Here is a 16,883-nt window from a genome sequence, read left to right as displayed (position 1 = left end):
TTTACAGAGCGATATATTTTAAAATCGATAGGATAGCTGGGGTTTGTTGTTATTGCTGGTAAGAGTCCTTGGAAAATAGTTTGTATGACTTTGGAAAAATTTTCTGAAAATATTGACACTTTAGTCTCTAATACCTTCAAAGGTAAAAAATGTCCTTTAAAAACTGCGATAGTCCTTGTAGCAATACTCTTTAGAACAAGCAAAATAGTAGCAGTCGGTTTTGCTGAAAGATTTTTACCCCCAGCCTTGACATTTAAGTCTCTAATACCTTCAAAGGTAAAAAATGTCCTTTAAAAACTGAAATAGTCCATGTAGCAATACTCTTCTAGAACAAGTAAAATAGTATCAGAGGCCAACAGATTTATACGCCCAGGCTTGAGTTATGATTATTCAAACTATTGAAACTTTATGGGGAAAGTTCCGTAGCAACTGGACAATATTGATCAATTCGTGGCTGACCTAAGATTGATAAAAAAATATTACAATGTGTCAGATTTGGACTATATCGACTATTTCCCATACTTTATATGAGATATGTGCAAATTTTTGGAAAATGTGGAAATTTGCGCGGACCGAAGTATTCCATTTTCATACTTCATCTAATACAGATACAAATAATGGTATGAAGGAAATCGAACATTTATATCCAATTTTATGCGAAATCATAAATTCCATATTTATCTCAGGTTTCTGGTTGAGAGAAATATTTAGATAAGCAAATTGTAAAGAATCGGCGATTTGTTTCGCAAGTCATGACAGTTATAAGTATTGGAAATTGTGACCCTTTGTGGTTGAGGTACCAGAAGGGGTTCACAGATTTTTATTTACTTCAATTCATTTGTGATACATATCATCTTCACAACAGGTTAACAAAAACTTTTGGATTTGTGAAAAATGAAGAGAGTTGGATGTTTATCTCGATTTCTATGAGCGGTTTGTTATTCAAAATCTGGAACCCTATGTGGAGGAGGTACCAAAAGGAATGGTCCGATCTCTACCATCTTTTATACATATCTTGTGTTGAAAGAAATAATGAGATGTGCCAGGTCCGAATGGAATCGTGTATTAATTTCGTGTTTTATGAGCATCATGAATATTCAAAATTTTGACCCTTTGTGGGGGAGATACCAGAAGGAGCGGACCGAAATATTCCATTTTCACACCAGACCTTGGGTTAATAAAAATATTGTGATGTGTGTAATTTGAAGAGAACCGGACGATCAAAATCTTAACCATTTGTGAGGGAGGTACCAGAAGAAATGGTCCGATCTCTACCATCTTTAAAACAGCTCTTGTGTAGATGGAAATATCGAGATGTGCCAAGTCTGAATGGAATCCGATGTTAATTTCGCGTTTTATGAGCTCCAAGGATACTCACAATTTTGACACTTTGTGTTGGAGGTACCAGAAGGAATGAACCGATCTGTACCATATTCACAGCAGATCTTGGATTAATAAAAATATTGCCATGTGTGTAATTTGAAGACAACCGGATGCTAATTTCGGATTTTATGATCGTTTTTGTTATTCAAAATCTTAACCCTTTGTGAGGGAGGTACCAGAAGAAATGGTCCGATCTCTACCATCTTTATAGCAGCTCTTGTGTAGATGGAAATATCGAGATGTGCCAAGTCTGAATGGAATCTGATGTTAATTTCGCGTTTTATGAGCTTCATGATTATTCAAAATGTTTACCCTTTATGGGGGAGGTACCAGAAGGAGTGGACCGATATTGTCCGTCTTAACATCAGACCTTGGGTTGATAAAAATATAGGGATGTGTGAAATTTGAAGACAATCGGACTCTTACATCACATTTTATAAGACTTATAAATATTCAAAATTTTGACACTTTGTGGGGGAGGTACTTGATGGATTGGAGCGACATTGCCCATTTTCGCACTTACTGTAGCACTGATGCAAATATTAGGATTTGCAAAGTTGGAGCAAAATCGGATTATCCTTTCTTGTTCTGTGCAGTAAATTATTTTATTTGAAAATTTTGACATTTTGTGGGGGAGGTACCGGAAGCAGTGGACCGATGTTGCCCATCTTCAAACCCGATCTAAGTTTGACAATAATGTTAAGATGTACCAAGTTTGGATCAAATCGGATACTCCCTTCGAGAGGTATCATGCGCACCAGCCAGACAATCGGACGGACGGACATCGCTAGATCGACTGGAAATGTCCTGAAACGGATTTGGTCCAAAGAAAACATTTTTCATGGACCTCAGGGACCCAAGCATTTTTATATAAAAACAAGTAAAAAAGCTGTAAGTTCGGCCGGGCCGAACTTTTAATACCCTCCACCATTTGGTACAAATTTGGCAATTTCCAAAAAAAAAAAAAAATAAATAAATAAAAAAGTCCGTTCAAAATTCTGTTAAAATCTTTAAAATACCGAATGCCTATACGATGACCTATGGTCTAAAATCGTTATTTCGAAGTGGTACGTTTTGGCCGTATCAAGTGATATATACCCTCTCTAGCCATATGGCTGAGGGTATAATTATCCTTCCTCTTTTTGTGCAGTAAATTATTTTCTTTGAAAATGTTGACATTTCATGTGGGAGGTACCAGAAACAGTGGATCGATGTTGCCCCTCTCCGAACTAGATCTAAGTTTGATAATAATATGACGATGTACCAAGAGACAGACAGACAGACGGACGGGCATCGCCAGATCGACTCCAAACGTCCTGAAACGGATTTGGTTCAATGAGACCTAGGGTCTAAGACCGTTATTACGATGAGGCACTTTTTGGCCGTATCAAATGATACATATATACCCTCTCCAGAAATATGGCAGGGTATAAAAATAGGAGGCCTTCGTATTTTCTCTCTGGAATAATTATTCAAAATATATATTCAATTTTACATCTATATTTAGGATAGTTCTTTAATAATTATGTCCATTTTAATCGTTTTAAAATTGGACATTTTAAAGCCAAGCTAGTCCTTCAAAAAACGAACATTGAAACCTCTCCCAAACTCTCTGAAAATATTCACAACTTCTCAGGGAAATAATTGTTACCAAATGCGAAATCATGTTAAGCTGGAGAAACAACATGTTTTAGCCAGACATAATTTTGAAATTTAACTACTCATCTTCAGCATTGCATCCCCTGGTGCTTTGGATATTTTATCGAAAAAAAAGAGATATAATGTATATACGTTATTAAATACAATAAATGTTTGCAATTTTAAAAACTATAGCCATACCTTGAAGCATAATAAAGTCTGGGGCATGCACATATTGTTTCCAAAGCACCGCCTTACCTTCGTTGATACATGAATGTCATCGTCTTCGGTTTCATCACCGTCATCGTGGCCACAACTGCCGCCACCGATAACGGTCATGGGAACATTATCGAAACTATTGTTCTGATAGCGTTGTTGCAGTGCCGAGGATTTTGATGTGGGCTTAACATTTATTGCTGCCGACTGACTAGGTTGTGGTTGGGCCGTTGGTGCTGGTGGTGGTGATGTTGGCAATTGAGGAGGAGCAACCATTTCCTCAAATGATGTTTCGGCATATAGGATTCTATCACCACCATTTAAATTGGAGTTATTGGAAATTGTGTTTGTGGCGGTGGTGGTCGCGCCATTACCGGTGGAATTATTTATTGCATTTAGTGAGGAAAAGGAATCATATGCCGTCAACATGGCTGCTATAAAAAGGGAAATCGTTATTTTGTTTTTAATTTTAAAAGCTTTGTAACTTACCCGAACTCCTTTGTATATCCTTTAGGCCCTTTTCAATATTTACACCCATAGTTGAACTGGATCTGGAACGATCTTGACACTCTTCGGGCAATTGATAGCAATACAACTCCTTGGCTGCCGTCGGTTTGATTTTCTCCTCGTCGGGAAAAATGTGCCGTATTTGGGAATTCCATATTTCACAGATTAACATGAAATTGGGATTTAAATATGACACACAAGCCAGTTTGCGTTTCAAATCGAAATATTTACATTCGGAGTTGAGACGCAGGCCGTATTTTACGGGCACGGACCCATCAAGGAGTATAACTGGGGAGGGAAGAGAAAAAACAATATTTTCAAAAAGCACAAGAAAAAGACCTCCAAAATCCCTTAGACATCTGTCTAGTGACAACTTACCCAAAACCTCAAAGTAAATATAGTTCTCCACCGGTAGCGGCAAACTAAGCAAACTGAAGGGATCAAAACGCACCGATTCCCGGCCACAGCACATGCAGCTAACTTTCGATTTTAGCTGACCATAGAATAGATCAATAATTATCGATTGATTGCGGGCATGATGTTGAGACCATGCCTCGGCGGCAACAATTTTGTCCGGTCTGCCATTGGAATCTTTCAGCTCGCTGTATGGTTTCTCCATAACCCGATTTAAATCTTCATGCAAAGCATCCAACAGCCATTCCAGCAATTCTTGGGAATCATGTTGACCACCACCCGCAAAACGAGGGGCATACTTGGTGACAACAAATCTAAGTTTAAGAGGTGCCACCGAACGTGCTGTTGCACTCCAAACCTCCTTTAACAATTCACCATAACGTGTGGCCAAATTTCCACGTGTTCCCAATTTATTGGTGGTATTCAATTCGAATAAATGCATATTTTGACGAAAATATTGAGCCAAAGGTTGAGTATTGAAGAGTACCTGTAGTGAGGCATTCATAAAACAGGTATTGCCCAAATTGTGTAGACCTGTGGCACCGGGTGATTGCAGCGACATTATGGAGGTGCGTGTTAAACGACGATCATTTATGGAAGATCCTCCAGATTGTGTCTGACACAGCGAACCCAATTCCTCGGGCCATGTTTGATCTTTGTTGCGTATCTCCAAGAGAATTTGATCGTTGTCCTTTATCATTAGCTCTTTTAGCGTCATACTATCCTCTTCCAATAAAATGGCACTGTTGTCCACATTACCCGAGGGAATGTGCCACAAGCGTATATCATCGGAACGCAAACGCAACTGTTCACAGAGGAAGGCCGCCACTTTTTGTACCGTGGCCAATCGACTAAAAGCTGCTGTATAGGCCAAATAACGTTTAGGCTGTTGCAGGACATTGGGCGATGAAATGGCCGCAAATCCTCCACCGGAAGCAATGACACCATAACTACCTACAATTAAATTGGGGGAGTTAAAAAAAAAAAACAATTCCAAACTATGGAGAATTTCAAAAACTTACTTGTCATGGCTCCCCAATTATTGGCCATTTGTTGTTGCTGTTGTTGTGGCACAATCTGATGTAACAATATCCTCAAATTTAAAGGATATAACTCCAACTCAACCTGATTCGTATTTGGTGGCTGTATGACCTGCCGTGGCAGTGGTAAATTATCACCATACCATCGATTCAAAGCCTTCCACAATGATTTGGGAACCAGTTCGAAATTATGATTTTGTACCAAGGGGGTGTCTCGTTTCAAATGGCCACCCTCTCCGGTAAGGGTGCGAACATTCTTGTAGGGATTGGGGGTAACAAGATTGGTATTATCTATGGGGCCGGGGCGGGCACCCATCTGACGACATGATGAGATGCCACTGCTGGAAGAGCCTGAAGGGGAAAAAGTGAAAATTTCAAAATATTTTCAAATTCTAGGTAGAATTACTTACCTAAACTACAATTATCTGCCGAAACGGCGCCGCCCAAGTCACCGCACACTGCCACCGAATCCAGGGAATTTGTATTGAACGTCTCATCACAGACCACCGCCTCATCGATGCCGGAAAATGATGTCCTCTGATATGTGCCGTTCGTGGTGTTTTTACAATATTCACAAGAAACGGTGGTATTGTTGACATAATGCAGCCATTGGATCCACCAGTCCCGCGATATTAAATACCAAAATTGTCCAACTGTGTATTTACGTTTCTCCTCACGATCCAGCCAACCTCGAACTGAAAAAAGACAATTTTTTGGAAATATAATAATTTTTTAGAATTCAAAAAAAGGCAATAATGGATCCTACCAATATCATGTTCCATATGGCGACATTGGGGCCACAGGCCAAACACAATGTGACACACCTCAAATATTAAGTCCAAAAAGGGTTGTAACAATTTCAAACTGCTTTCCACATTCCACATCATAAAGTCCTCAGCGGTAAGGGTTATGGTCATATCGGCCAACTGTTTGGAATCCTTTATAGAAGATAAAATAAATTCTAAATATATCTGAGATAATCTAACTTTTTCATTTTCCTCACCATCATTTTATTGTCATTGACTCCAGCTGTTCCACCACCCTTTTGATTGGTGAAATTGACAATGTCCCGTAAAGCTTCTTGTTTGGTTATATCTTTGTACATATCAACATTACGATTCTCTTTGGCCACATACAGCAGAACATTTATCATTTGCAGCGTTTCAGAATGACTGAGCACACCATCGCTATCAACATCGAATATTTTGAAACAAACTGCAAACAAAGATATTAGGAAATTAAAAAAATTCAAATCAAAAATGCATTCTCTACTTACATCGAGTTCTCTCCACCCCGGGTCCACGACAAGCTGCACTGACACCACAGCATAATTCCTTGAAATCAATGTGACCGTCACGATTCTCATCGAAGGCATTGAAGAGACCTTGTAGCGCATGTTTTGGTATTGGCGGACTAAGTAAGGGTGCCAAAAATAACCGATCTAATTGACCATTTGGTGAGGAGTTTTTTAAACGCCAAAACTCCTTTTCCAAGTCGACAATGTCCTGGAAAAAAGAGGGTAAGGGAACAAAAATTGTAAATTTTGGAAGAACTAGTCAGTCGATTTTGCCGACAGATGTATACCCCCAACCTTGAGTTATGATTATTCAAACTGTTGACTCTTTATGGGGAAGGTTCCAAAGCAGTAGGCCAAATGACGAAGGTACCAGAAGGGGTTGGCAGTTATATATCATTTTCACAACAGATCTTGCGTTAGCAAAAATATTTGGATGTGTGAAATTTGAAGAGAGTTGGATGCTTATTTCGCTTTCTTTAAGCGTTTGGTTTTTCAAAAGCTTGAACCCTATATGTGGGAGGTACTGAAAGGAATGGTCCGATCTCTACTATCTTTATAACATATATTGTGCAGATGAAAATATTGAGACATTCTAAGTCTGAATGGAATCGGATGTTAATTTTCGTGTTTCACGGGTATTCAAAAATTTTGACCCTTTGTTGGGGAGGTACCAGAAGGAGTGGACCGATATATTTCATCTTCACACCAGACCTTGGCTTAATTAATATATTGTGATGCGTGTAATTTGAAGAGAACCGGAAGCTTATTTCGAATTTTATAATCGTTTTGGTTATTCAAAATTTTAAACCTTTGTGGGGGAGGTACCAGATGGACTAGTCCGATCTCAACAATCTTTATAACAGATCTTGTGTTTATGGAAATATTGAGATGTACCAAGTCTGAATAGAATCGGATATTAATTTCGTGTTTTAAGAGCTTCATGGTTATTCACAATTTTGACCCCTTGTGGGAGAGGTACCAGTAGGAGTGAACCGATATATCCCATTTTCACACCAGACCTTGGCTTAATGAATATATTGTGATGCGTGTAATTTGTAGAAAACCGGAAGCTTATTTCGAATTTTATAATCATTTTGGTTATTCAAAATTTTAACCCTTTTGTGGGGGAGGTATCAGAAGGAGTGGACCAATATATCCCATTATTACACCAGGCCTTGGGTTAATAAAAATATTGTGATGTATGTAATTTGAAGGCAAGCGGAGACTTACTTTCGATTTTGGAGGAGTTATAATTATTCAAAATTTTGACCCTTTGTGAGGGAGGTACTTGATGGAGTTAAAAGATATTTTCCATTTTCGTACCTGACCTAGCACTGATGCAAATATTAGGATTTTCAAAGTTGGAGCAAAATCGGACTATCCTTTCTGTTTTTGTGCAGTAAATTATTTTCTTTGAAAATTTTGAAATTTTGTGGGGGGAGGTACCCTGAAGAAGTGGACCGATATTGCCCATATCCGAACTCGATCTTAGTTTGACAATAATATAACGATGTCCCAAGTTTGGATCAAATTGGAATACTCCCTTCGAGAGTTATCGTGCACACCAGCCAGCCAGACAGACAAACGGACATCGCTAGATAGACTACAAATGTCCTGAAACGGATTTGGTTCAAAGATGAGGTAAGTTTTGACCGTATCAAATGATTTGTTGAGCCATGACGCTCTCCTTATCTTAGCCAATGTTCTATTCCAAATTTAGTTCCCAGATTTATGTGTCAAAGGACCATTAACCTTCTTTAAAAGCTGACCAATTCATAGTTTTCATTGAAAAACAAAGCAAATGGAGTTCTTTGTTTTGATCCTTTGTGCAGATGCAAATGCTATGCACATGAAAGAGGATGGATGAAATAGATGTTATTGCATTTACAAAACAAACGAAAGCAATTTTAGATTCTAGGAATGTCATGCGCATTATAAAAAAAAGTAAATAACAAAGCATATTTTTCTTTGAGGGTTGGGGATTGTTTACCTTCTCCTCCAAATGTGTTACACCCGCTAAACTTTGATAGAATGTTGGTGTTTCCAGTTCCGATGTTAGGGAAATACAATTATCGGATAACAGCCATTTGGATAGGACCGTTGAGGTGCGATTTTTCAGTAACCACGCTTGAAACTGTTCAAAATTAATGCGATCTGTTTGGGCAAACAAGGATGCATTCTCGTAGGGCAATAAGTTGAGGGCTTTTGTAAAATCCGATTTCAGGATATAGGTACCGCTATCGTTGCAATAGAGATTCCACAGAAATCTGGAAAATAAGGAGCAAATATTAGCACTGCAATATTGGCAAAAATTCAAATCATAACTACCTTATTTTCTCATCTTCGGTACCTTTTGTTATTAGAACCAAACCACATAACAAATCTTTGAAAGATATGCCCTTATTCGTACCGCCACAGGCTGTGTACAAAAGATCTGTGACATTGGCCGGAACACCCTCGAACAAGACATCCTGTTGGAAGGCATTGCGGCTAAGATAAAAACGTCCAACTCCAGCTGATTTCTTGAAGGCTTCTTTCAGGCGCCTTAACTCCGATTCAGAGACTAGAAAAAATAAAACAAAATAGAACAACAAATAATTAATCAATTACTATGTTAAAAAGTCAGCAATACAATAAATGATAAAAATCACAATAGTTAAATGTATTAACCAAATAATGTCTTGTACAAATTATTGGAAATCGTATTTAAAGTTATTGCTTGCTCAACCCCCACCCCACCTCTCCCATACTCTACTATAGCTTTTTTAAATAATGAATCACTGTTTCGAAATCTTATCTTATATTTGCCAAAGAACCTTATGTAGAATATTGACATAAGCAGCATGTATTATTAATTTTATACATTTATTGTCGAGGGGCCCCTGTGCCACTTCTAAATCTGTTCTGATCGATATTTATTTTTGTTATTATTAAAAAGGATTTGTTTTTCGCCACGTTTTTGCGTATAAAACAAATATTGCCTAATTAATTTTATTTCTGTTTAACAATTGATAGTGAAAGTGTATGGATATCATAAGGGGGAGTGGGTTGGAATGAGCCTAATGGGCTTTGCCGTGAAAAAAATAAGAAATGACTCATTATCAGACTTAATTTGGGGTTCCCTGGGCGAATTTTTTAGGTTAGGAAAGGGAAATACCTTTACAAAATATCTCATGCAGGATTTTTCCATGGCAAAGGCGGAGGATAAAAATGTACCAGAGAAAAAAAATCAACCCGAGATTGTTACGGATAAGACAGTTTAATTGGGAAAGATTTGTGGATAAACCCGTATGTAGAGAAAATGTTGCTGATAAATTATTTTCGTGGAGAAATGTTGAAATATTTTGGGGAGAATATATAGCGGATAATATATATTTTCGATGAGAAACATTTGAGGTCAAATATCTTCTTCGCGGAGAAAAAGTTGCGGATAAAATAATTACGTAGAGAAAATATTTCGGATAAAATATTTTTGTGGAGAAAAAGTTGCGGATAAAATATTTATGTGGAGAAAGTATTGCGGATAAAATGTTTTTTTTAAGAAAATGTTGCGAATAAAATATTGCCGTGGAGAAATTGTTGCGGATAAGGATTTTTGTAGAGAAAACGTTGCGGATGAAACATTTTCGTGAGAAAATGTTGCGGATAAACATTCGTGGCGAGGAAATTGAGGATAAAATGTTTTCGTGGAGAAAATGTTGCGGATAAAATATTTACGTAGAGAAAATGTTGCGGTTAACATATTTTTGTGGAGAAAATGTTGCGGATAAAATATTGGGGATACAACATTTTCGTGGAGAAAATTTGTTGCGGATAAAAAATTTTTATAGAGAAATTGTTTGTGGATAAAAAAATCTTAAAGAAAATGTTGCGGATAAAGCATTTTCGCAGAAAAAAGTTGGGCATAAAATATTTACGTAGAGAAAACGTTTCGGATAAAATATTTTTGTAGAGAAAAGACTGCGGATAAAATATTTTTGGAGAAAAATATATTTTCGTGGAGAATTTGTAGCGGATAAAGCATATTCGTTAATATAATGTTGCGGATAAAAGATTTTCGTGGAGAAAATGTTGCAGATAAAATACTTACGTAGAGAAAATGTTGCGGATAAAATATTTTTGTAGAGAAAACGTAGCGGATAAAATATTTTTATAGGAGATATTATATTTTCCTGGAGAAAATGTTGCGGATAGATCTTTTCGTTGGGAAAAAGTTGCGAATAAAACATATTCGTGGAGAAAAGGTAGCGGATAAAACAATTACGTTGAGAAAATGTTGCGGATAACATCATTTTGTGGAGAAAAGATTACGGATAACACATTTTTGTAGAGAAATTGTTGCGGATAAAATATTTTTGTGGAAAATGTTGCGGATACAACATTTTCGTGGAGAAAGTGATGCGGATAAAATATTTACGTAGAGAAAATGTTGCGGTTAAAATATTTTTGTGGAGAAAATGTTATGGAAAGCATATTTTTGTAGAGAAAATGATGCGGATAAAATATTTATGTGGAGAAAATATGTTGGGGATACATTTTCGTGGAAAAAATATTGCGGATAGAAAATATTCGCGTAGAATTTGTTGCGGATAAAACATTTTGTAAAGAAAATGTTGCGGATACAACATTTTCGCGGAAAAAAGTTGTGGAGAAAAGGTTGTGGATAGAATATTTTCGTGGAGAAATTGTTTGCGGATAAAATATTTTTGTAGAGAATATGTTGCGAATAAAATATTTTTATAGAAAAATTGTTTGTGGATAATAAATGTTCGCAAAGAAAATGTTGCGGATAAAACATATTCGCGGAGAAATTGTTGCGGATAAAATATTTTTGTAGAGAAAAGACTGCAAATAAAATATTTTTGGAGACAAATATATTTTTGTGGAGAATTTGTAGCGGATAAGCATTTTTGTGAATAAAATATTGCGGATAAAAGATTTTCGTGAATAAAATGTTGCGGATAACATATTTTTGTGGAGAAAATGTTGCGGATAAAATATTTTTGTAGAGAAAAGGTTGCGGATGAAACATTTTTATAGAAGAAAAGTTTCGTCCAAAACGTTCTTCTTAGAGAAATGATGCGGATAAAACATTTTCGTGGAGAAAATGCTGCGGATAGGATATTTTCGTGGAGAAAAAGTTAAAATATTCTCGGGGAGAATGCGGATAAAACATATTCGTGGAGAAAATATAGCAGAAATTATATTTTCGTGGAGAAAATGTTGCGGATAAACCCTTTTCGTTGGGAAAAAGTTGCGAATTAAGCATATTCGTGTTGAAAAGGTAGCGGATAAAATAATTACGTAGAGAAAATGTTGCGGATAACAACATTTTGTGAAGAAAATATTACGGATAACATATTTTTGTAGTGTAAATGTTGCAGATAAAATATTGATTGCGGATAAAATATTTTTGTGGAGAAAATTTGTGGAAAATGTTGCGGATACAACATTTTCGTGGAGAAAGTGTTGCGGACAAAATATTTACGTAGAGAAAATGTTGCGGTTAACATATTTTTGTGGAGTAAATGATGCGGATAAAATATTTATGTGGAGAATATATTAGGGATACAACATTTTCGTGGAAAAAATATTGCAGATAGAATATTTTCGCTTAGAAAATGTTGCGGATACAACATTATCGCGGAGAAAAGTTGTGGATAGAATATTTTCGTGGAGAAAAAATTGTGGATAGAATTTAGTGGAGAAATTTTTGTAGAGAAAATGTTGCGAATAAAATATTTTTATAGAAAAATTGTTTGCGGACAAAACATTGTCGCGGAGAAAACATTGCGGATAAAATATTTTTGTAGAGAAAAGACTGCGGATAAAATTTTTTTTGGAGAAAAATATATTTTTGTGGAGAATTTGTAGCTAAGTATTGTCAATTGTGACCCTTTTTGGTGTTGGCAAATATATCACAACAGATCTTGCGTTAGCAAAAATATTTGGATGTGAGGAGAGGTAGATTCTTATTTTGCTTTCTTTGAGGGTTTTATTTTTCAAAAATCTTGAGTCCTTTGTGGGGGAGTTACCAAAGGAAATGGTTTGATCTGTACCATCTTTATAACAGTTCTTGTGTTGATGGAAATATTGAGATGTGCCAAGTCTGAATTGAATCAGATGTTAATTTCGTGTTTTATGAGCTACATGGATACTCAAAATATTGACCCTTTGTGGGAAAGGTGCCAGAAGGAGTGGATCAGAAGGAGTGGATGATATATTCCATTTTCACACCAGACCTTGGGTTAATAAAAATATTGTGTTGTGTATAATTTAAGGAGAACTGAATGCTTATATCGGATTTCATGATCGTTTTGGTTATTCAAAACTTTGACCCTTTGTGGGGAAGGTACCAGAAGGAATGGTCCGATCTTCATAACAGATCTTGTGCTTATGGAAATATTGAGATGAGCCAAGTCTGAATGGAATCGGATGTCAATTTCGTGTTTTATGAGCTCCATGGATACTCAAAATATTGACCCTTTGTGGGGGAGGTACCAGAAAGAATGGTCCGATATATTCCATCTTCACACCAGGCATTGGGGTAATAAAAGTATAGTGATGTGTGTAATTTGAAGATATTCAGAATATTACTAAGAATGGTTACAAAATGAGGTTCCTTGTTTAATTTTCAGCCCACAGTGGCCACCAAAATCTCCGGATACCAATCCGTTGGACTATAGTGTCTGGAGTATTTTGGAAAGCAAAGTTGCCACTAAAAAATACCAAAGTGTCGAGCACCTCAAGCAAGCGCTTCGCCGGGAATGGGCCAAAACACCGCAGAGCAACATTCGGGCAACGTGTGACGGTTTCATTGGCCATAATTCAGGCCAAAGGTGACCAATTCGACCAAATCAAAACTTATTCTAAAATTTGATGCTATTTCCGACATTTTTTGCTTTCATTCAAAAAAAAATTAAAAAAAAGGAAAAAAATTATGGCGTTTGACTTTGTTGCATTTTTTTATCTCACCTTGTATTTTAAGTTCTTAACTGATTAAATTTAGTAAATTGGGTTACTAGTATATAATGTACTGAATTTTGCGTTCAATCATAAGGATATCAATTAAATATATTTATTAATTGTAGGTAGGTATCTAAGTCATTAGTTTCAATCGCAATTCCAGATTGCCAAACATTTTTGCATCCCGCAACAAGAGAAAAAAATCCCCCTCATGTCATAAACTTCATCCGACTTACAGGCAAAACAATAAGTCCACACGCACACTCACTCACACACCTTCAGTTGGGTTTTCTTCTTCGCGTATAAATTATTAAAAACAACAACAGAAACAAATTAACTAAAATCTATCATAGTAATCTAAGAATCAAAAATTAAAGAGACGTTGAAAAAGATTACGAAAACAATAATAAAAATTAGAAATAAAAGAAAAACTTGAAAACAACAACAAAGTTAATGATAAAAAAAATAAAGAACTCTACACTCTTGTTTGCCCTCTTCCCCATAAGGCAAAATAACCCATTTCATTGACCCCCTTTCGGTGTTGGCCCCGCGCTCTCCTATACACACACACACACACACACACACACACATGTAGTGGACATTGCAAAAGAAAGCAAAAACACCCCCACCACACCAGCTATCTTCATGGCCTCCACCACAAATAATAAGATGACTATAAATCACAAATAGATGAACCCCATACAAAAAGAAAATAATTAGCCAAGTTTTTTTCTTTGCTTACCTCTTTTGACTGCATCCTCATAACTAATGCAAGTCTGTTTTGATTCCTTTGCACCCATTTTGCTGTCTTTGCAAAATGGGTGGGGTGGTGGTTAATATCTGTAAATGGAAGTGCGGATGGCTAACTGCACCTGGCTGGTTGGTTGGCTAGCCAAACCAAAGAAAGAAAAAACAAACTTCAGTGGAATTCAAATTCCGGAGAGACGACACCTTACAAAAAACGCTGGCTTCGCTCGCTATATTCTCTGCGTTCTTCGTCGTTGTTTTTGTCGTTCATAAAAGAAGACAAACGAAATAACAATAACAAAAACTCATAGAACCCGCACGCACACACTCACGTATACTCCAAACTGCTGCCTTTGAAGCAGAGGCAGTTACAATACGAAAAAAAAACTACGTCTGTTTTTATTTCTCTTTTTCTTTCTTCACTTCTTTCTCAGGCCAATTACACGATTTTTTTTTTTCGTCTTATTAACACTTTATTTTTTTTATTTATTTTGTTTTTCATAACTTGCGTTCCAATTTCATATCCATTTTGCACAGGAATTCATTAGTACACCGTCTTGGCCAACTATCAATGTTTGCAATGCGACATTTTCACCATATTATTTTGGAAAATTATCATCTTATGACCAAAAAGAAATTTCATTGTAAGTTAACAATACTAGCTCTTCTTCTCGACTGTTGGGGCTGGTGGAGCGTTCACAGTGCATTGATAACACAAAAAACAAAGGGTCGGTGAAAACGAAATGAAAGGCGTTCGTTGTTAATTTATGCGCAATATTGAATATATAAATGGAAGTTGTTTGTTTTTAATTTAACAACGCAATCATGCCATGAAAGCAATACACTCTTAACACCAATTTGTGGTTTCTATATAATGATTTGTAAAGTACCTATTGAATATAATGCAAAATAGCTAAATTATAATAATAAAATATATATCTACAGAAACCCAAAACTTTATGTCACGTTTACATCGACAAGTCATCTGTCATTTTCGAGTTTTTTTCATAAATTGTGCGTAGTTTTAAACATGTTACAGTACGTTTACATATAAATGGGTTATCCCAATAGTTTTCGATTAAAATTGTCATATCAATTACGCATAACTCAAAATTATGAACCATATGACACAAGAACCAGGGAGAAAGCTGTAAAATTCAATCCAACTTAAATGTCTCATTTAAAGAATAACTGAAAATAAGATTTTCGTGCATGAAGGAAACATAGGATCAATCATGGTACAATAAAGAGGTAGAACAGCTTCGTAAAACTACAGAAATACAGCCCTGAGGCTATGCCCGCTTCCTGTCAGAATTATTCAAAATTATATCCAACAAGTTTTCATTTATTATATTTTTTGGTAATTTTTCAAATGCATCAAATAGAGCGAAAGGTGAATGAAATGCCTGGACGTTCTCTTAAAAATATGATCCTAAATTTTCAATCTTTTAAATCCGTGGCAAATTTGGTTAATATCATTAATGTGCGTCCCGCTATTTAATATTTTGTTTTTATTTTTCAAAACAATAAATACATACACAAAATTGACAGAAGTCGGGCACACTTAAAAAAAATTGTAATCAGCTGCTAGCTCTACCTTTCCTTATTATTGTACCATGGGATCAATTAGAAGTTAAACAATACAACCTACTGCTGGACAACGAATGTTTTCTTATCGGAGAAATCCAAATTCGGCAGTTCATCACTTTCGGCCAAGCCAAACAACTATTTAGCTCTTTTGAGTCTATTTTATTTCTGTTGCGGTGTAAGTTCTTGCACTTTTTGGAATTTCAATGGCTTTACCTCGAGCTCATTTTTCAATATTTTCTGAATGGAGTATTGCGATATGTTCAGCTCACGAGCCATTTTTCGGCCGCTTCTTTACTTTTCGAAACATTTCTGCTGATGTTACTGTTTTACTGTTTTCTTCCGCCCACTTTCTTGACGTCGGACTACGCTTTGGTTTTCCAGCCATGGTACAATGAAGAGAAGGTAGGTCAACTTTGAAAAAATTGCAAGTATAGAGATCTACCTGTTTGGCTTGTAATGTCAGAATTACTATCAAAACAATAAAAAAAGCAAACTTGTTGCATTGATTTTGAATAAATAATTTAAAACCGCGAAAACTGAATGAATGGTCAAAATTTCTTTTCAATATCATGTTCTATATCTCTTATGGTTTATTTCGCGACAAAAACTGTAGATTTTGTCGATGCATTCGTTGCAATAAGCATTTTGAAAACACCCGAATTTTAATATTTTCTGAACAATTTTTTTATTATTAATAAGAAGACACACACATAAGCAAATGAAGTTGACATATTAAGCCAGAAAAATAAAAAAAATTTAAATCATATGGTAGTTCTGCCCTACCTTGAATTCATTGTACCATGCATTGTACCATGTTTGGACCAATAATAAAACAACTTGACTAGTGGACATGCCACCTATATTGTAACAGGTCATCTAACAACAAAGTAGATGATGAATAACGAACAGAAAAATACAGAATTAAAAAGAAATGGAGTTACGAATGAGGAGAGAAAAACAAGGAGACGACGGTCAAGATAAAGTAAAATTGCTATGCACCCTCGATTCATGCAAAGGGAATTGATGACAGTGCTTCATCTTTTTCATGTGAACCTCTCAGTGCTTACATGATAACCAACCTTCTG

General features: G+C 36.1%; 1 protein-coding gene across 4 annotated transcripts in view; it reads right to left on the bottom strand.

Moving 5' to 3' along the window:
* The window catches only part of LOC101887959 (ubiquitin carboxyl-terminal hydrolase 32), a 30,973-nt gene extending 16,075 nt beyond the window's left edge, over window positions 1–14,898 (bottom strand). The window contains exons 1-11 of one of the 4 annotated variants that reach the window (XM_059119381.1): window positions 14,204–14,898; window positions 8,824–9,058; window positions 8,486–8,762; window positions 6,475–6,703; window positions 6,202–6,413; window positions 5,965–6,136; window positions 5,609–5,893; window positions 5,181–5,549; window positions 4,123–5,112; window positions 3,727–4,032; window positions 3,223–3,671 (exon numbers count right to left, since the gene is read on the bottom strand). In XM_059119381.1, coding sequence (XP_058975364.1) covers window positions 3,223–3,671; window positions 3,727–4,032; window positions 4,123–5,112; window positions 5,181–5,549; window positions 5,609–5,893; window positions 5,965–6,136; window positions 6,202–6,413; window positions 6,475–6,703; window positions 8,486–8,762; window positions 8,824–9,058; window positions 14,204–14,261 — 3,582 coding nt within the window. In that variant the 5' untranslated portion in view covers window positions 14,262–14,898. The remainder of the gene's footprint in view (window positions 1–3,222; window positions 3,672–3,726; window positions 4,033–4,122; window positions 5,113–5,180; window positions 5,550–5,608; window positions 5,894–5,964; window positions 6,137–6,201; window positions 6,414–6,474; window positions 6,704–8,485; window positions 8,763–8,823; window positions 9,059–14,203) is intronic. The other 3 variants (XM_059119384.1, XM_059119382.1, XM_059119383.1) reach the window with 3 other exon arrangements.
* Window positions 14,899–16,883: the final 1,985 nt, after the last annotated feature.

The sequence above is a fragment of the Musca domestica genome, unplaced genomic scaffold (assembly GCF_030504385.1).
Source record: "Musca domestica strain aabys unplaced genomic scaffold, Musca_domestica.polishedcontigs.V.1.1 144, whole genome shotgun sequence".
Classification (NCBI taxonomy): domain Eukaryota; kingdom Metazoa; phylum Arthropoda; class Insecta; order Diptera; family Muscidae; genus Musca; species Musca domestica.
The sequence above is the reverse complement of the archived record's forward strand: the minus strand, read 5'-3'. Positions and strand labels throughout refer to the sequence as shown.